Source organism: Haliotis rufescens, unplaced genomic scaffold, assembly GCF_023055435.1.
Source record: "Haliotis rufescens isolate VD_foot unplaced genomic scaffold, xgHalRufe1.0.p SCAF_17, whole genome shotgun sequence".
Classification (NCBI taxonomy): Eukaryota; Metazoa; Mollusca; class Gastropoda; order Lepetellida; family Haliotidae; genus Haliotis; species Haliotis rufescens.
Window position 1 is genome coordinate 30,839,051 of NW_025963857.1, and position 21,674 is coordinate 30,860,724.

Here is a 21,674-nt window from a genome sequence, read left to right on the forward strand (position 1 = left end):
CGTAAAAGGCGACTAACGGGATCGGGTGGTCAGGCTCGCTGACTTGGTTGATGCATGTCATCGATCCTAATTGCGTGGATCGATGCTCATGATGTCAATTACTGGATTGTCTGGTCCAGACTCGATTATTTACAGACCGCCGTCATATGGCTGGAATATTGCTGAGTGCGGCGTTAAACAACAAACCAACCAACCAACCAACCAACAAAATATAAATTTACATGTATGTTTGTATTTTGGATGCAAGGTCGTTATACTTGCCTATACCTTGCCTTGTATACCTTGGTGACTTCAAGTACCACATACTTGGTAGATATTCTGTTAAAAGCTAGCTTAGTATATTTGCAATATTTAGTATAGTCAATATCTCATTGTCATATAGTCAATAATATAGAGAGAAACAATTGATATATTTACCGGATACTCACAGATGTGACCCATCTCTCTCTCACTCTACCACTAGTTATACCTGTTATAAAGTCAGGTATTAAACAAAGCACCAGATGATGACCACAAATACACAGATGTAGATTAATACCACGAAGAAGGGATAACAAGGGCATAGCGATTGCAATTCACTAAAATATGTTTTGAACTGAACTTTGTAACACCTATTTGTTATATCCTTAAGTGTACGCAGTTGTGCATACACATTTAGATAAATATATATCTATATATATATATATATATATATATATATATATATATATATATATATATATTTATCTAAATGTGTATCTATATCTATATATATGTTGTAAAAATCAATCTGCGCCAGAAGTAAGTTTACAATAGCCAAAACTTGAATTTCATTTTACGACAACGAAGCTGTCACGTGGCATGTATATTTTTAATATTATTGGTCTAACAAAATGGACATACAATTTCTATTTCCATTGGAAACGACGTCACTGACAAAGTGAAAGGCACTACTTTGGATATATGTATAAAGGGATCAGATAAGTATGATGTAGTGAGTATATATTGATATCATTAGAGATTTCAGCCATGTTGGCGGCCAGCTTGGATTTTCTACCACCGAGGGCTCTGCTGAGGTGGATCCATATCCTAAAATGTTCGGAATGGTTCAATGTGTAAGTGTGCCAAGTTTGGTACTTTTAACCCAAAGGGCACAATTTTAGCCTTAATCGCCCCACTATATGTGCAAAGTACAAATGTAGCAGAATGCTTGCCACGTTTAACCTCACAAGTGGGATATCATGGGGCGTCTGTCTGTGATGATCACGTATCATATTTGATGGGTGTGTATTGCACCACGTGACATGCTGTTCTCGTCACCGCCCTCCGCCGTGCACTAACTCTTCAGATGACACACCGATAACTCCTTGGCGAGGGACATATGCTGATTGAAAGAAATATGAGAACACACGACAACAGTGTAGAAAGTAGTGTACTGTCACAATAGCATTTTTTCACACTGGGGGCCGACCATTTGTCCGGTAGACTTTCCCCATATCTTCACAATCATGAGCATTTTAGCGATTGGTCGGCATTATGACGTCACATTACTTCATTGTTGAGAACAATGCTATGATGGCATTCATTGTTCCTGACATCACAGGTTGATAACATTACATCATCTGAGCATCTGGAGAATTTCGTGACGTTTCTGTGGTTGAAATTACACACGTTTTTCTTCAATGTCTTTCTAAAGTCACAATGAGATTTTATGTAGAATAACCTACTCGGGGCTTGTATAATTAATTCACTCGGGACACATTGGCCTAATAAGCAATTCCCAGTATTTAGTTGGGTATTCTCTAGTTTTATAAATAATTGTCTGTACATAATTGACTATACATTGAAGATAAAATGTGTAATAATTGTATAGGTGTAGGTCAAAGGTTTATGCATTTCTCCTAGACAACGCACGTGGAACTGTTATTGCTTGTAAAAATACTTTGACCAATCAGATGCCAGTGCTATATATATATCCCGGATACTCACAGATGTGACCTCTCCCTATTTGACCTTACACGGCTGACTGTATCGCCTCGACTGTGCAATGATGTTTTAGAAATAAATCAAGGAAAGGTGAGTGGCAAGTAACATAAATAGAGTTCGTACGGAATAGTTTGACTCGTATCAATAAAACACCGACTTCGAAATTTAGACAGAAGCAAAATCAGTTCTCTATCGTCGTCAGAAACTGTCGTGGACTGAAGGCCAAGTCGCTTGTTGCCGAGGTGGTGTGTCGCGAGCTACCTGCTTTTTTGTTTTATTCATCTGCCAAATAATGTACAGAATAATACGTGAACAAAATTTTCAAACCAAGCAACGTTGACGACTCGTTCGTCTCTATCATCCTCCCACAAGATCACAGTGAAAGTATATTTTTATGCAGCGAGAAAAAGACGAGTCCGATCACAAGGGAGGTAACTCAATCTTGTTAACTACATTTGTAGGTCGTGTTGGTCGGTACAGGTTCGAGTCGCCCTGAATAAAAAAAATGTTTTTCCTACAGAGTCTGAACATTTTCAATTTTTCACCCATTGCTAACCCTTGATGCTTAGGAGATCAATGTCTTAGAACTTTATGACTGTATATAAATCATGATTGATGCGCTTTTAGGGCAATCTCTGTGTAACTCCGACAGTTTAATTTTTAACGGTCATGTTATTTCCAACATATTGGTAATGGTATATATTGTATTTAGATACACAGGTACAATTCCTGGTGATATCTTTTTTCAACGCACCAGAAACATTAATTTCTACTTTGTCGTAAAATTCCATCAATGAAATGAATATAAACAAATGCTAGTAGAGCATCTCAATAGTTGGCAAACGTAACTATTTATAATTAAACGATTTTAGTTATCTGGAATCAAAGTTGAGGGTGATTATGAGTAAAGAATGTTTCGACCGGAACCAGACGAAAGTATCAACTTATACATTTTCATGTAGTTGCCCTAAAGGATTATTATTACATCCTATGTTTCAGATTCAGGATGTGGTGTGTCATCTGATCGTGTGAGGTTTGTATAATCCATGTATCGTCAGACAAACATGTCGGAATTTGATGTGCACATAAATAACCTGTATGATAACATAATTACTGATTTTAAAAAAATGCCAGTTTCGAATAGATAAAAGCCTGTTTGGCAATATCAGACTTTCTTTCACCATACGTTGATACCGTCTTAAACAATGTGGTCGGTATCGCGACATAACAGTACACACATCGACGGCCCAGTTAATATAATATATAACATGTTACTTGGCATGATCACTTCATGTTGATACAGGTGAGCAGAAACGGAATTTCTCGACTGTAATTTGGATTCCCCGATATTCTGTCGTGGTGAAAGGAGTCCGCTTCGGTGGGCGTGGCTTGATTTTTTTTTCATTCATTGGGAAATGAATGCATAACACGTGACCAGTTCAGCTAATCAGAATTCAAGTATTACCAGGCACACAATGGAAATTCAATTATATTTAGATGTTAACAATAATTATATAAAACAATTCTATTACATATCAAGAAGGTCCTATCACACGGAATCTGTCGTCTTCTCCACATGTTTTTCGTATGACATCGGGAATGTCCGAACTCTTATAAGGGGCCAGGCTGGGTGGGGTGGGGTGGGGTAGGTTGGTGGTGGTGGATGGTAGATGGTGCTGTATATTAACGAGTGGTGAACAAGAAGGCAGCTCTGGGCCGCGAGAAGAACGTCGTTTCATGGTTATTTTGAGCTGTTGATGAATGTGAAGCATGGTCTACGCGAGAGATGTTCCAGTCAGTGTCCCATTACACGAGTTATCAGAAAATTGTGATACTCCGTTTACTCATAACAGTGACGTCACTGTCAGTATTTGGTCTCGCTGTAATGAAGTATTAGGGCCTAATTACAAAATATGTGCCGGAAAGTTTAATCACATGGAAATTTCCGTTGACAAGCACGGCGGCGTCATTATCCCGTGTTTCGTTGTAATGAATACTGTATATAACGCGGGGCTGAGATACGTCTACAGTATTTGTGGCGTATGTATGTCTGTGTTATCTGGCGTCAATATCACGTGTCAGGGCACTCCACTGTTACAATCACAAGAGTCATCGTCACGAAACTGTCGCAATATCTGTGTTGTATATAACACAAGTGGCCACAGCCCCACTGCACTTGTTTCGATACACACACCGTATTCAATATTGTGCACACCGTTGTGATATACACCGTCAACATTAGGCCTTACCAACCTCCAAGTATTGTTTTTCGTCAACACCGGGATATAAAGTGTGTGTTTCTCTAGGACTGAACGATGCCGATATTCCAGACATGCGCAGTGCTTCTAGACGGCAAGAAGGAAGTGTACCGGAAGGGAGAGACGGTGACGGGGTCTTTAGTGCTGGACGTCACAGAGAATGTCATAGTTAAGGGGGTCAGAGTTTACCTGTATGGGGAGACGCTCGTCAAGTGGGACGAGTTCTCTCCAGGCAGCCTTGGAGGAACCAAGGACTTCGTTGCCAAGGAAAAATATGTCGGACTTGTGTTTACAGTATTTGGCAAGAAACGTAAGTTTAAGAAATTTTACGTGGACTAGAATTAACATTGTCAGAAGCCTATTTTTCTTCGCTTCGAGTCTTTCAGCTAACTTTAAAAATTAAAAAAATAATCAATCAATGCGTAAAGGTAAGAGACCTTTTACAATGACTTTAAGTCTGTGTTTGTTATTGCTACCTAGCATCTGTGTCTATATTAGTCTTCGCATCTGTGTCTATGTGTGTCCACGTAACTTCAGAAAGTCAATATTGGAAGGCGAGTAACTGTTTGACTTGGTTCAGAAAGTAGATATATAAGAAGTAAGTTACAAACTAAATATTTTTTTAGAAAATTATTTTGACGTCGACAACATACATTACCCTATGTGTTTCCTTCATTTTCATTGCATTTTTATACTAAAGCCCTATTATTGTATTGGAACACATAGATAGATCAAGATTTTAATGTTAATTCTATTGAGGATTTGTACTCATACGGAATTCACAAATAAATTCCAGTATTTTGTTTTTGTGTATAGTTTGTATTAGTCAGACATGTGATGTTCTGTGTCAATTCAGGTAAGACAGAACTTACACAAGACCTGTACAATGTTGAAAACGGGTGATATTTGAGTCAATATCAGGCTGCTACTCCAGATACATAATCTGTCATATGAAGTAGGTCAACACTGGTTGTACAGGTCTTTGTAGGTTTATAGCGTAGACTTTAAACCAAGCGTCTATAATAGGAGCGTTGAACATTAACATTCCAGGGCCCACTTGCACAAAGCGATCTTAGCGCTAAGATGATCGTAACTCCCATACTTTAACATAGGCTTACAATATTCTTAGCGCTAGGATCGCTTTGTGCAAGTGGACCCAGGTCATTGTGTACACAATACGATCTGCTTTATGTTGACCGTAATCGGCTACGCCCTTGAGCAAGTATTTTTTACCGGAGATCATATTACCATCTATTTCAGTTTTTGCGTGGAAAAAACAAAAATCTGATTGTGACGTCTCCATCCTTGAACCTTTGTCGGTGTTTTTATAAGGTTACAATAATAATCAGTTCAGCTTAAATGCACAGAATCTGTCACCAGTATCCCATGCTTGTCGTAAGAGGCGACGAAAGATGATTGGATGATTAGTAAGCCCCGACGACGTGGTTCGTTTCTAGTGCAATCATCCAGTGGTTCTCCTGGTCCTGACCATCTTCCCCAGACAAGAGAGTTAACTGACTATAAAAGTCCAGTTTCCACCCTTGCCGAACTTGGCTGGTATTATGGAGTTACATTTTGGCTGGACTAACGAGTCTATGCATAGTCCAATCAAAATCGCGCACCGAAATCGAAATCCGGTTCGTAAACTGTCGTGCAGATTTTAGCCGATTGCGGGATTTGCAAAGCATAAGCACCGCCAACTCGTTGACAGCGGATATTTTGCAAATCTTTTCATGTTTTGAATCAAGGTACACACTTGATTTGATGCATTTCGCGATGTAAGACCCGTTTTATCACAATATAGATCTTGATTATCGATCAGATCGTCCTGACTCGGCGCCACCAAGCGATACGAGAGGTGGAATCTGATTGGTCCATAGGCGAGGCGTAGAAGGGACATAACTGGTAATAGCCACTGGTGGCGCTACGATCGAGCCCAGTAATTCCACCCTAGTTCGGCAAGGGTGGAAACTGGACTTTTAAAGTCAGTTAACTCTCTTGCCTCGGGAAGATGGGTCCTGACTCGATTACTACAGGCCGCCGTGATATCGCTGGGATATTGCTGACTGCGGCGTTAAACAACACTCACCTCCTCATGATTTGTGTCTGAGCATTTATACAACATACTACTGATACCTTTGTCTCCCAGAAAACGCCACTGGTCCAAACCACACCCTTACAGCGGGACGACACAATTACAGATACAAGTTCAACCTCCCAAAGGAAGGCCTACCGTCGTCTTACGAGGGTCAGAATGGCGCCATCAGATTCTGGCTTAAGGTTGAGGTGAACAGGCCGTTCCCCAACTTCAACCAGTGCTGGTACCGTGGCATTACCGTCTTGGACGACATCAACGTCAACGACTCTCAGTATAAGGTACGAGAGTATGTCAGTGTCAACAAGGTATAAGTGTGTACCTTTTGAAGCATCCACCTTGTATCTTGCGATGCACGAGGCGCTGTTCGTACCGTTCGAAAAAAATAGTATACCACTGAATATTTTCATACAATCTTCTGTCAAATGAGGGGCCTTACTGTAGCCTTGTGGTTATATAATAAGTCACACGGAAGACCCGAGTTCGCTTCCCAAAGCTGACACTATGTGGGAATACCCTATCGGTTCCCCAGTCACGCTTTTACTGAAATGTTGGTAATATTCACGCACAAAATAACTCGGGTCGAATTATACTAAGGCTGTTGTAATTCTGTAATTTCTGTAGTCCATTTAAGCTTTCCATAGACCACCTAAATGTATGTATATTTGTGACAGGCATCAGTTCGACGTCAGGCAAAGAAACAGATTTCTAAGGCTCTTGGTTTGGGAGATGCTGGTTCTCTCACCTTGACCGCTGCAACTGACAGGGGAGCTTACTGTGCAGGAGAAAAGATCGCACTGAAAGGTATACTTTAGGTCAAACTCCGAGTAACATGTCCTGTCTTATCTATGTTGATGCTTTTGGAGTTGTGTTTCAAGCCTGGAGTATAGAATCAATCCCCTGTTTCAGTTGTGGTGAAGAACGAGTCAACGAAGGACATGGGGAAATTGAAGGCTCAACTGGAGCAGAAAGTTGTCTTCACGGCCAGCAACGAGACGAAGACACGTTACACCGTTATAAGGGTCCTGGAAGGATCTCCTGTCATGAAGGTCGGTCAAGATAATGCCCCTAAAAGTGAAAGTTAGGTCTTAAATTAATACGGAATACTAGTATTTACATATGTGGAATGCTTGTACAGAGCAAAACACGCTTACCCTTTTCGCAGACACCTGGCGTCATCACTGATGTTCGTTTAGTGACCTTTTCATATGTCACATCTCTGTTTTGCCTTTATGCCGTATCAGATCAGTTTCGGCAGATAATCGCGATTGATTGGCGGTGACGTTTCCTGTTTAACAAGTTCTCTTATTATCCAGGGAGAGGAGAGGGTCTGGAACAACCAACTGCTGGAGGTAGACGCCATTCCACCGTCAACCAAGACCAGGTCCTGCCACATCATCGCGGTCAGCTACTGCATCAAGGTAAGTCACCGCCCCTTGATCAATCTGGAAATTTTCATGACAAGTTGTCCGTCTAATCTAAAATTAAAAAAAGGTAAAAAACGTATAAAGGCTAGAAAAAGTACCATACGCTGGGGCATATATTTTATGGAAGATCTCAATCCGGTATTCACCTCATGCTTACGTGGTATGTTTTATTCCAAAACAAAGTGTCACAAACATAGACTTAGAGTTGTTACAAATACAGATGTCTGAGGAAATAATCAAAGACATCAACTTCCACAAAGATCTATGGTGCTGCAATGCTGTGTACTAGTTTGCGGCCTGTGAGGGTTTCGAATACCAGATTTGCCCCAACTATTATTCTTGGTGTGTCAGAACCATACCCGCACTCGATGGTTTCACCACAGTGGTAAACCTCTATGACCTCAGCCACTTTTGTCTTCCCTTCCATGTGAAGCAGATAAGCCCTGATGGAACCAACCCAAACAACGTTAAACGGAAGGAACTTAGTCACTTTGACCCAGTAATACAGTGTAGAAATTGGCTTTATTCCATCAGGTCCTGGTTGAGGTGCCTCTAGGATTTAACCTTGAGACCATCATGCCCATCACTATCGGCACCATCCCGTATGGCCACGCCCCTGCTGCTGGGGCACCGAGAAGGGGAGCTACTGCTAGCGGCGGTGCAGGTAAGTCTGACCCCGGCTAATTCAGTGTGTGTCCAGAGTTGTGGTTGTTTTTGAGCATTGAATATCAGGATTTATTATATACTTCAGTGTGAAAGAATGAGTTTTCCGAAGTTGACAAAAGTGATAATTTCATTACAGAGAACATAACAATTGATACTTCACTGCAGTGAATCAAGATCTATATTGTAATAAAACGGGCCTTACCTCTCGAAGTGCATCAACTCACTTGAGCACGTTGATTAAAAACATGATAAAATTTGCAAAATATCAATCTACGCCCACTTGGCGGAACACATGCTTTTCTAATCCTGCAGTCGTACGCAATCAGCACGTTGAAATCCATTTCGTTTAGTTCGTTATGCGATTTTGATTGGACTATGCATAGACTCGTTAGTCCAGCCTAAATATAACTCCAGAATACCAGCGGGAATACGGCAAGGGTGGAAACTTGACTTTGGACTTTTATGGTCAGTTTAATATAGCGAATGTCCAGATTGTCAGAAGACACAAAGAGAAATCTCAATTTATCCAGTTTCTGGTGGTGTCAATTACAGTGTTTGTTTAGTATTCACATGTAGGATATATTACAGTTAATATTGTTAAACCTCGCATTCTGGTTTGAACCAAAATACGCCTGATGTACAGCAACTCTGACACAGACTAATATGTACCACCAGGCCGTTCCTTACTGTGGATTCATTTCAGAGATTGATGTCTCCAGTGCCATAACCTACACCAAATGCAACGCCGGGTTCCATGTCTGCCGGACGTCTGAGGGGAACTTTGTGAACTACAAATACACCCCCATGTGTGCCTACGTGGTTAACTACACTTTCCCCCCTCCCCCTAGCCCCGCCGGTGGTGCTGTAGGGACACGCCCTGCTGCTGCTACTGCTGCTGCTGCTGCAACACCACGCCCTACTGCTGCTGCAGCTACTACAAAGGCACAACCCAAGCCGGCGTCTCAAGGTGTGAAGGTTCCTCCAGCAACCTTTGTCCAAGCTCCATCTTATGCCCTTGCCCCAACACCGTCCCAAGCCCCGCCCCACGTTACTGCTCCTCCCATGGTGCTACCACCGTCCTATGATGATGTGCTTAGGATGGACAATCCGGCTGCTACTACGGAAATTGCTGTCACAGTAAGTAGGCCTAGGGTCAATGAAAAACAAGAAAACCGTTATCACTATTCCCGCCATCGGGCACATTAGAATTTGAAGTGTTTACCTCAATGCTGATTTTCTAACAGCATGCAAGACAAACAGGAAGCACAAAACCCAAAGCATGGAAAAAGGGAGGGTAACACCGGACAAAAATATTAAAGGCATCAGATAATTAGCTCTTGACAGATATCTCTCAGATAAGCATGACAAATTATATTCACGTAACGTCAGTAGTTTCTGAGAGAAATTATCCCCAATGTGGCCAAAATGCGCCAAACAAGGAAACACAAAATATATTTTTTCAGAAATACCAAACTATCAAAAGTCACCAATTCAGCATGTGTTTGATGCATATGCACAGTTTCATAATAAAATATTAAACGACATCGGAGTTTATGTTCCGGTAGCGAAACGTAAGGGGTGTAAAGACACATAGAACCCATTCCTATATCCTCCTCCCACTTCGTGGCGGGGGATAATAACCTTCAACCGCCGCGGATCTGAAGAGTTGAACGCATTATTGCTATGGTCTGTGCCCTTTTCTAATCGGGACACGTCTTACGCAAACAGGTTGTTTTTATCATTTGTATAAGGAACTTGCTCATGTTGCGATGAATCGATTGTCAACAAGTGTATCTAGGTTTGTAGTCTCTTTGTCCGTTCGCTCCAAGATTTACTTCACGTCATACATTCATGGCCACAGTTCATAGATTTTGTCTTTACTTTGTTTCCAGCCGGAGATGGCAGACAAGCCGTATGGACTGCTTTTCCTTCGGTTCCCGGACACCCGTGTTCAGGAGTTCAGAGACACCATAGTGAGAGAACACCAGAGTCTTGCTGAATGTGAGGGAGAAATCATTGCATTTGCGCCACAGGTGATACAAAGTTTAGTTTCCATACCCCTAGGACGAATAGAAATTCATTTTTCCTTCTTGTAATTATGTGATGCACAGCCGTGTCCCAGCTGTAATTGGACAACGGTGTTGATGGGAACGGGATTCAGTTCATGGTACACTTCCACCAATGATCAACAGCGCGTTGAACCAGACGGATAACACTGATACTGTACAGATCATGTAATCACGTGTTATCAGTCATCTGTGAATGATTGCTTTAACGCAGTTTTAGTAATGTTCCAGCAACATAACGACATTTACATTTACATGTGGGAATGGAACAACCCGGGCATTTCGCATGACGAGCGAACGCCATAATCACCAAGCTACAGTACATCCCCCACCCCCACCCCGCCCCAGTAGTCCTCTGTAATGGACACTATTTAAGGATTGGTTTTGGGAACACTTACTGTGTCAACGAAACCACCCTTTTCCTCACACAGTTAGAAATAGAAATTCTTATAGATATGTTAGGGCGTACTGTGATATTTCAAAAATTATTATTGATGAAAATAATTTTGTGTCCCCCCCAAAAAAATAAAAATAAATATTTTTTTAAATAAATAAAAATAAATAAATGAAAAAATAATGCTTGCTGCTGATGATGGATGTCCTAAAACATGTGTTGTTTGTCTTTCTGACAGTATGTTTTTAATCGACGGATCTCATATTCACTAATTCAGCAATTCCTCCGGTGCACGCTGGAGAGAGATATATACAACTTGGTGTTAATAGTAAAATACGACAGTTAATATTTCAAGCAACCTTTTGTCATTTTGGTTTTTGGAAATTAATGACTACATTTGTTGTTTCTATGATCGATGATAGCAAAATCCTAAAATAGAGTATGCTTATAGGTCCTACAGGAACATAGCCAATGGCCAGCACGTACGTCTGTCGCCGTTTTGAAGTTTCCGTCTGCGGAGGTGGCAACTGATTGGTTCAACAAGACGCCAGGAGTAGCTGATCCAAAATGGCTGGAAACATGTGACGCCATTGTTGGAATTATGAAGGAACAGTTCAGAGAAGGTTTGGACGTATAGGATATATATTCCATAGAAAAATAATATTTTAACTGATCTGTGACTTGAGTGACTATTTACGGCCATAGTCAGCAATATTCCGCTATATCATGGCGGTCTAATAATCGAGTCTGGACCGAGCAAACCAATGACTGAAAGCATGAGCGAGGATCCACAACACGAGGACACGGTGAGGACGAGGACAGCCTGACCAGCCGATGTATTAAGGTCTTCTCTTGTGACAAGAATAGAGTACTGGGGACCAAGTCGACACAAAAATTCCTAGCTCATCTGGAAAAGGTCCCGTTTGAGCCATATTTGTTATTTTGAAAATTGAAAAGGGTATTTGGGATATTGACCTTGCCATGTCTTGGACCTTCTCATTGAACATTTTAAATTCATTTCGAGGCCTTGGTTAATCTTGACTTTTCCAAATTTGAAGCACCAGTGGTACAAAATGATGTCTGATCCAGTACACTATTTTGATTTGCGCTATGTTCCAGTGTAATTTTTAGGCGACTTGCATATACATGTGTTTCTGACGGTGCCACCGGTGGGGCAGGATACGCTCAGCTCGCGAGTACCTGCTGTCATCACTACTTCATAGTGATTCATAAACACGTGCTTGTGATATGGTTGATGTGACGTTGTTGCGTACACAGTTGCGTTGTGGTCAGTTGTCCACAAACATGAAATATGCCAATACCATAATGTGATGCTTTCCTCATTGACAGCCAACAGCATCTTTTCAATGATAACATTGAAATACAAGCTACCAGTTAAAAAAGCCAAGGTCAACAAGTACAGCACACTGTTCAGTCAGACGCTGCGTCCTCTCAGGTAAGATTCCATGCTCACAATTGTTTAACTGATGAATCTTGCCTCATGATGCAATGTCATGTGTTTTCTTCCTCAGCTAAGGGTGATTGGTTTTGTATGACAACTCGCCTGAAGGATATTGCTTCAATCACTGATAAACAGATTCCGGGGTAGACTATGTCTTCAGCAACCCATACTTGCCGTAAAAGGCGACTATGCTTGTCATAAAAGGCGACTAACGGGGTCGGGTGGTCAGGCTCGCTGACTTGGTTGATACATGTCATCGATCCCAATTGCGTGGATCAATGCTCATGATGTCAATCACTGGATTTTCTGGTCCAGACTCGATTATTTACAGACCGCCGTCATATAGCTGGAATATTGCTGAGTGCGGCGTTAAACAACAAACAAACAAACAAACACTGATAAACATAATGTTAGTGTGTAGAACAAGCGCAGATAGAGAATTGGGGAAAAAGGGGAGGGGTGAATGGAGTGGGATCGGTGCATGTGGATACCAGGTTAAACTTCAGTGTCAGTGGAGTAAATTGATCTCGAACAAATGACCAAATGAGTTAGTTGTAGTATTGCTTTAAAAATTCAAATGTTATATTTTAGTGCTGCTTCCCAAAAGACTGTGTGTGGGGTGTGGGGTGTCGGGTGTGGGGTGTGGAGTAGTTTCGGCTTCTCGTATGTAGAATGACCGCTCACCCGTATTGTAGCAGGTTACACAAAAACTGGCGAAATATAGTCATCAGTTATCGTTCCCTTTACACACCCCTGGAATGGGGGTTAGCGCAGGTGTGAAACACATTTGATCTCTTTGTTGTTATTATACTGAAACTATTCTGCAGTCAAGCGGTATGAGCTATTCTGCACTAAATTTTCGAATGGATATGTATCCACGTGACATGATTGCAACATAACATACAATGTTTCACGTACTGTCAAATTTTCAAATCATCAGCTCGTCTCTCTCTCGACATGTCTACTGTAGGGAGAAAGTAGTGCACACAAATCCTTTATTTTTGTCCATATGTCTTTAATTCTTCATATTATCTACCCTCAAGAAAACACTGTTCGACAGTTTAAAGTAGTTCATCATTTTATGCTGTAAATCTGTTGTGCAAATAAACAAATAAACTGAGTAGAACATATCAAACGTTTTATTAATTCATCCATTACATAATTGCTTTGACTATCACCTGCTGTATCTATCACCATATCTTGTAATTATTAAAGCCAGCGATGTGCGAGAAAAAAAGATATGAAGAGATGGCGTAGTTGACGTCATATATTTCGTTTATACGTTTTGCAACATATGCAAAATTATTACGTTAAAATTAAGTGTTGCCTCTTTATTGTACAAAGAAATGTCATTGAAATTATTCCACTTCACGTTTGACGTCGTTAGCAATGGATGACATCATTTCTAGTTGATTACGGCAATATAGTACTTCCTGTCAGACAGAGAAAAGAAGATTGACCAATTAACCTCCTGGATATTCTAATGCAGCAAAAAGTTACAAAAGGCCAAATAATGATATAACATTGCTGAATGCACTGACGCTTGTTTTCACTACGTGTTGAGGAAGGAGGACGTTTCACTGTTTGACGCATCAGTCACCAAAGTGGTGTCCGGTGCTATTCTTTATGTAGACTTGAAGCATATGTTGTAGTGTTGTATCAGGTGAAGATGTGCCTTGCCTTTGCCTTCATGTTTGTCGCGGAGCCATCGGTGGGGCAGGATACGCTCACCAAATCGTTATGTGATGGTGATTCATAAACACATGCGGAGCCGTCGGGTAGCCCAGTGGTTAATGCGTTTGCTCGTCACGACGAAGATGCGGATTCGATTCCCGACATGGGTACAATGTGTGAAGCCCATTTCTGGTGTCCCCCGCCGTGATATTGCTGGAATATTTCCAAAAGCGGCGTAAAACCATACTCACTCATAAGCACATGCTTATGCTTTCATATAGTCGGAATCATACAATGGATAGCTTTTAGCAGAGATTTCTTATGGTTATTGAAAGAGCTTTGTCGCTTTTCTTCACGATATAAGATGACTGTGGCTGGTTGTTACAGACTGTTGAAGACTGGGGTGAATCTGGTGTCGACAAACAAGTTCACCACACTGCGGGGCAGCTGGCTGGAAGACAAGTACTACCTCTCGGTCACACAGTGGGAAACTTTAGATCTTTACTTCGAGTACAGAAGCGAAAGGAAATGTGGTAAGCATGTTTGTGATTAACCTCCGGAGGTTATGCTAATCGTAATTAGTAGTCACTTGAAACGGGACAGTTCGAACGATTTGTCACAATATGACCACCCTGCATTTGAATTTTCATGTCTATTGTGCAAAGGTTATTCACATTAAGGGATCTTTGTTAGAAACAGTATTTTTGTGGTCACTGCTTCAACACGTACTTTTTTCTTATGAAAAGCAATTGTTTGTTTGCTTGTTCCACAGCTCATTTTGTCAGAACATACAGTATATTTGTCCATCAAAATCCTTTTTTGACGTGAGGCAAAATTATTTTCTGAAGGTATTTTCTTGCCTTCCTGGGATATCAAATGATCAGTCGTTTAGCTGTATGTTGATCGGTGTTTTCGGTCTAAAATTATTTAAGTGAACTTATTATCCCCCGCCCAACAAAGTTGGCGGGGGATGTAGAAACGGGCTCCGTCCGTCACCTCGGTTAAAAAAGGTTAGGGTTTGTTTAGATTTAATAATGTCATAAATTCTGCAACAGGGGTGGGGACATAGCCACGTTAGTGGCCAACTCTTGTTAATTTAAAAATATTATATTTGTTTGTTTGTTTGTTGTTTGACGCCGCACTCAGCAATATTCCAGCTATATTACGGTGGTCTGTAAATAATCGAGTCTGGACCAGATAATCCAGTGATTGACATTATGAACATCTATCCACGCAATTGGGATACGATGACATGCATCAACCAAGTCAGCGAGCCTGACCACCCAATCCCGTTAGTCGCCTCTTACGACAAGCATGGCTTGCTGAAGACCTATTCTACCCCGGATCTTCACGGGTCTAAATATGATATGAAGCCTATTTAAAATTATTGCCACACTTGCTTGAAGCAATCTTGGAACAGCAACAAGCCATTTAGCATCGTTCATGAAACAAATTCCGTTTTTGTAATTTTCTTTGAAAAAAACTTGTTTCGAATGAATATGTCCTTTCGCGGTGTTGAGGTCATTAACAATATCATGGTCTAACATAGGTCTAACCAATCGTAATGCAGGGTTAATACATGCCATGGAAGAATACCAGTTACTGTTGCACCTTGCCGTGTATAATCCTAAGACTCATTACTTGTTTCATCCCAGGAAAGAAATGTTTGAGGACTAGATGTGGAATGTTGGTTGGTTGGTTTGTTGTTTAACGCTGCACTCAGCAATATTCAAGCTATATGACGGCGGTCTGTAAATAATCGAGTCTGGACCAGACAATCCAGTGATTAATATCATGAGCATCGATCCACGCAATTGGGATCGATGACATGCATCAACCAAGTCAGCGAGCCTGACCACCCGATCCCGTTAGTCGCCTTTAACGACAAGCATAGTCACCTTTTACGGCAAGCATGGGTTGCCGAAGACCTATTCTACCCCGGAATCTTCACGGGTCAGATGTGGAATGTTACGATTCTGGGGAAATCCAGGGGAAATCCAGGGGAAATCCAGGAGATAACAGTAAAGGGACTGCTTCTGTTTTTGCAGGTGCTGGCAAGGACCTGCAGTTATCAGTAGTGCTCCAGATTGTAAACATCTCATGTGTGTACACTCACATCAGTATGACCATTGCATTTTGTTCACAGGTCCCAATAAAGAATGTTCTGAGTTGCTCAAGGAAGTATTTGACATACAACCAAGTGTTATCTTCCAATCCGAGGATTTGTCTCTCTTTCAAATGACATCCATACAAACGGCCGAGAGATCTGACAGCCCGGCCGTCGAGATGCAGTCAGAGACTACACAAACTCAAAGCGAGGCTCCAGGGGATGGGACCGAGGGCTCAGGGGAAGGACAGACAGACCTCACAAGATCTGACAGTCCAGCCATCGAAGTGCAATCGGAGGATATCGATAGTGCCGCTACCCAAAACCAAAGCGAGGCTTCAGCTGATGGGAATGAGGCTGCAGAGGAACGTCAGGAAGAAACTGCTGACATAAAAACCACAATAGCTGACTTACAATAGTCTTGGAAGACTTGCTGCAAGACCTCAAAGTGTATAAATTTATTTTTTACAGGAAAACTGTTGCTTCTTGACGTATTTCATCGCATGTGTGGTCATAGTTGATTGGATGTTGTTCACCTGTGTTGCTCGACACCTGCACACTTCACCTTTAGGTAGGTCATTACTAAACTGAACCTAAACTGAAGTCATGACATGTAAGATTGACCAACCTTTCATCACCTGTCACGGTTTGTTGTTTGTTTGTTTGTTAACGCCGCACTCAGCAATATTCCAGCTGAATGACGGCGGTCAGTTAATAATCGTGTCTAGACCAGACAATCCAGTGATTGACAACATGAGCATCGATCCACACAATTGGGATCGATGACATGCATAAACCAAGTCAGCGAGCTTGACCACCCGATCCCGTTAGTCGCCTCTTACGACAAGCATAGTCGCCTTTTACTGCAAGCATGGTTTTCTGAAGACCTATTCTACCTCCTTCTTCACGGATTACTTCATGTATTTATTGGGTTGTGCAATACTGTGTGGAACAGACTGTAATTAGTGTGACTGTTACCTGTAATTAGTGTGACTGTGACCTGTAATTAGTGTGACTGTTACCTGTAATTAGTGTGACTGTTACCTGTAATTAGTGTGACTGTGACCTGTAATTAGTGTGACTGTGACCTGTAATTAGTGTTACTGTAACCTATAATTAGTGTGACTGTTACCTGTAATAAGTGTGACTGTTACCTGTAATTAGTGTGACTGTGGCCTGTAATTAGTGTGACTGTGACCTGTAATTAGTGTGACTGTTACCTGTAATTAGTGTGACTGTGACCTGTAATTAGTGTGACTGCGACCTGTAACTAGTGTGACTGTTACCTGTAATTAGTGTGACTGTTACCTGTAATAAGTGTGATTGTTACCTGTAATTAGTGTGACTGCGATCTGTAATTAGTGTGACTGTAACCTGTAATTAGTGTGACTGTTACCTGTAATAAGTGTGATTGTTACCTGTAATTAGTGTGACTGTTACCTGTAATTAGTGTGACTGTGACCTGTAATTAGTGTGACTGTTACCTGTAATTAGTGTGACTGTGACCTGTAATTAGTGTGACTGTGACCTGTAATTAGTGTGACCGTTACCTGTAATTGGTGTGACTGTGGCCTGTAATTAGTGTGACTGCGACCTGTAACTAGTGTGACTGTTACCTGTAATTAGTGTGACTGTTACCTGTAATTAGTGTGACTGTGACCTGTAATTAGTGTGACTGTGACCTGTAATTAGTGTTACTGTAACCTATAATTAGTGTGACTGTTACCTGTAATAAGTGTGACTGTTACCTGTAATTAGTGTGACTGTGGCCTGTAATTAGTGTGACTGTGACCTGTAATTAGTGTGACTGTTACCTGTAATTAGTGTGACTGTGACCTGTAATTAGTGTGACTGCGACCTGTAATTAGTGTTACTGTAACCTATAATTAGTGTGACTGTTACCTGTAATTAGTGTGACTGTTACCTGTAATTAGTGTGACTGTTACCTGTAATTAGTGTGACTGTGACCTGTAATTAGTGTGACTGTTACCTGTAATTAGTGTGACTGTTACCTGTAATTAGTGTGACTGTTACCTGTAATTAGTGTGACTGTGACCTGTAATTAGTGTGACTGTGACCTGTAATTAGTGTTACTGTAACCTATAATTAGTGTGACTGTTACCTGTAATAAGTGTGACTGTTACCTGTAATTAGTGTGACTGTGGCCTGTAATTAGTGTGACTGTGACCTGTAATTAGTGTGACTGTTACCTGTAATTAGTGTGACTGTGACCTGTAATTAGTGTGACTGCGACCTGTAACTAGTGTGACTGTTACCTGTAATTAGTGTGACTGTTACCTGTAATAAGTGTGATTGTTACCTGTAATTAGTGTGACTGCGATCTGTAATTAGTGTGACTGTAACCTGTAATTAGTGTGACTGTTACCTGTAATAAGTGTGATTGTTACCTGTAATTAGTGTGACTGTTACCTGTAATTAGTGTGACTGTGACCTGTAATTAGTGTGACTGTTACCTGTAATTAGTGTGACTGTGACCTGTAATTAGTGTGACTGTGACCTGTAATTAGTGTGACCGTTACCTGTAATTGGTGTGACTGTGGCCTGTAATTAGTGTGACTGCGACCTGTAACTAGTGTGACTGTTACCTGTAATTAGTGTGACTGTTACCTGTAATAAGTGTGATTGTTACCTGTAATTAGTGTGACTGTTACCTGTAATTAGTGTGACTGTGACCTGTAATTAGTGTGACTGTTACCTGTAACTAGTGTGACTGTTACCTGTAATTAGTGTGACTGTGACCTGTAATTAGTGTGACTGTTACCTGTAATTAGTGTGATTGTTACCTGTTATTAATGTGACTGTGACCTGTAATTAGTGTGACTGTGACCTGTAATTAGTGTGACTATGACCTGTAATTAGTGTGATTGTTACCTGTAATTAGTGTTATTGTTACCTGTAATTAATGTGACTGTGACCTGTTATTAGTGTGATTGTTACCTGTAATTAGTGTGACTGTTACCTGTAATTAATGTGACTGTGACCTGTAATTAGTGTGATTGTTACCTGTAATTAGTGTGACTGTGACCTGTAATTAGTGTGACTGTGGCATGTAATTAGTGTGACTGTGACCTGTAATTAATGTGACTGTTACCTGTAATAAGTGTGACTGCTACCTGTAATTAGTGTGACTGCGACCTGTAATTAGTGTGACTGCGACCTGTAATTAGTGTGACTGTGACCTGTAATTAGTGTGATTGTTACCTGTCATTAGTGTGACTGTTACCTGTAGTTAGTGTTACTGTGACCTGTAATTAGTGTGATTGTTACCTGTCATTAGTGTGACTGTTACCTGTAACTAGTGTGACTGTGACCTGTAATTAGTGTGACTGTTACCTGTAACTAGTGTGACTGTGACCTGTAATTAGTGTGACTGTTACCTGTAATTAGTGTGATTGTTACCTGTAATTAGTGTGACTGTAACCTGTAATTAGTGTGACTTTGACCTGTAATTAGTGTGACTGTTACCTGTAACTAGTGTGACTGTTACCTGTAACTAGTGTGACTGTTACCTGTAATTAGTGTGACTGTTACCTGTAATTAGTGTGACTGTTACCTGTAATTAGTGTGACTGCGATCTGTAATTAGTGTGACTGTTACCTGTAATTAGTATGACTGTTACCTGTTACTAGTGTGACTTTGACCTGTAATTAGTGTGACTGTGGCCTGTAATTGGTGTGACTATGATCTTAGATTAGTTTTACAGTGATCATAGATCAATCTGACTGTCATCAGTGATTAGTGTCATTGTCGTCAGATATTGGTTTGATGGTGATAATAGATTAGTGTCATTGTCATCAGATATTAGTATAACAGTGATCAGAGAATAGAGTTAGTGTCATCAGTGATTATTGTGACTGTATTCCGAGATTAGTGTTACTGATGTAGGAGATTAGTGCGACTGTGATCAGAGATTAGTGTTATTGTCATTAGTGATTATAGTGCAACTGTGATTAGTGATTAGTGTTACTGACATAGGAGAATAGTGTGACTATGATCAGATCAGAGATTAGATCATCAACGAATTTTGTAGATGACAACATGCACGAAGTAAGAACATGACCGACAGGCCTACCCGATATTTCAGAAACGAATACACCTCACAGGTTGAATGGTTCCAGAGTTCCATGTATTGTGATGTGACTTAATATGATCGTCGCTGGTAATGATAAAGGAACCGATTGATCATTATGTGTTTATTCCCATTGTAATAAAGTATATAGAGCTATTAGCTGATTTGTCATTGATAGACATGACAGCACATATTGGTATAACAGCCCAGTCCTACATGGGATGATGTATTCTAGTTACACAACCATGACATCCAATGCGTTGTCCGGGAGGTGGTCATACACGTTTGTCCTATACACTGTGTATCGGGTGATAAAAGTGTATCAATATTTTTATGAGTGGTACATGAAACTGATGAAAGGTTGTAAACTGATCAGCTTTAGTTGTAATGTTTCATTGTAAACGAAGCTAAATCGAAAAGTTCCTGGCCTCGTGGATATTGCTTTGTGTAATGTCAGGTTTCGGCGCGTGTATGGATTTGTTTTGTTTGTTTGTTGTTTAACGCCGCACTCAGCAATATACCGACGGTCTGTAAATAATCGAGTCTGGACCAGATAATTCATTGATTTACATCATGAACATCGATCCGCGCGATTGGGATACGATGACATGCTTTAACTTAGTCAGCGAGCCTGACCACCCGATCCCGTTAGTCGCCTCTAAAGACAAGCATAGTGAATAACATCCTATTGGAAGACACTAAGTTACAGATTGGTAACTGCATGCAACTCTAAGAAGTCAACTGGATAATTTAACAAGTGAGAAAAACTGCAAAAAATATCGAAAACTGAGAAACGAGCTGTGATTGATGAAGTACCTACATAAAGTGGGCACGTCACCACAGGAAATACACGAAGACGCGAAAATAAAGACTGAAAAGCACTTTACATAAGCATAAAACATTTTTGCTGAAAGCAGAATTCATTGTATGATTCCAACAATATCACAAGCATGTGTTTAATCACTATCAAATAGTGATGATACCGGTGTTCGCGAAAAGATGTGCGTATCCTGCCCCACAGGTTACAACCATCACAAACACATGCAATGGCAAGTCATTCTTTCACCTGAAAAACACTGGAACATATGTTACAATTCAGTTATTGCATCAAGTGGGAATGAAAGACGGTGACGAAAACGACATTTATAGCTTTCTGCACTTGGACTGTTTAATTTATTTCTTTTACTTTCCCATATTGCTGACAGACAGACAGGCAGGTACAAGCTGTACAAAAGAAACAAAGTACCAATAAATACATGCTCTTTCAAATCACGATTCATCAATAAACATACAGATGTTTACACGTTTATGTTATCTATACACTGCAAAAAGAAATTCCGGATTTTAACATCTTTGAAATTACGACATCAAACTTTCAATGAAAGCACTTATTAAACAACCTCATTTGTTCCTTACATGTACAAAACATATTCAGAAATATATTTTAGGCGTTTATATCACACAATCCAG

At 40.6% G+C, this 21,674-nt stretch overlaps 1 protein-coding gene across 1 annotated transcript; it reads left to right on the top strand.

Annotated features, from left to right (window-relative positions):
- Positions 1-1,973: 1,973 nt before the first annotated feature.
- Positions 1,974-20,361, top strand: LOC124142520 (arrestin domain-containing protein 1-like). The gene is made up of 14 exons (XM_046511037.2): positions 1,974-2,055; positions 2,965-2,998; positions 4,272-4,533; positions 6,373-6,599; positions 6,993-7,122; positions 7,228-7,367; positions 7,635-7,739; positions 8,280-8,409; positions 9,115-9,548; positions 10,304-10,444; positions 11,323-11,494; positions 12,222-12,327; positions 14,395-14,540; positions 16,154-20,361. The coding sequence occupies exons 3-14, from the start codon at positions 4,281-4,283 to the stop codon at positions 16,531-16,533; spliced, it is 2,364 nt and encodes a 787-aa protein (XP_046366993.2). The 5' UTR covers positions 1,974-2,055; positions 2,965-2,998; positions 4,272-4,280; the 3' UTR covers positions 16,534-20,361.
- Positions 20,362-21,674: the final 1,313 nt, after the last annotated feature.

Excerpts from the sequence above, each read along its gene's own strand:
- LOC124142520 (XM_046511037.2), top strand. The coding sequence starts at position 4,281 with ATGCCGATATTCCAGACATGCGCAGTGCTTCTAGACGGCAAGAAGGAA. Across the intron at positions 7,740-8,279 it reads CGGTCAGCTACTGCATCAAG|GTCCTGGTTGAGGTGCCTCT; the intron begins GTAAGTCACCGC and ends TTATTCCATCAG. Across the intron at positions 8,410-9,114 it reads TACTGCTAGCGGCGGTGCAG|AGATTGATGTCTCCAGTGCC; the intron begins GTAAGTCTGACC and ends GATTCATTTCAG.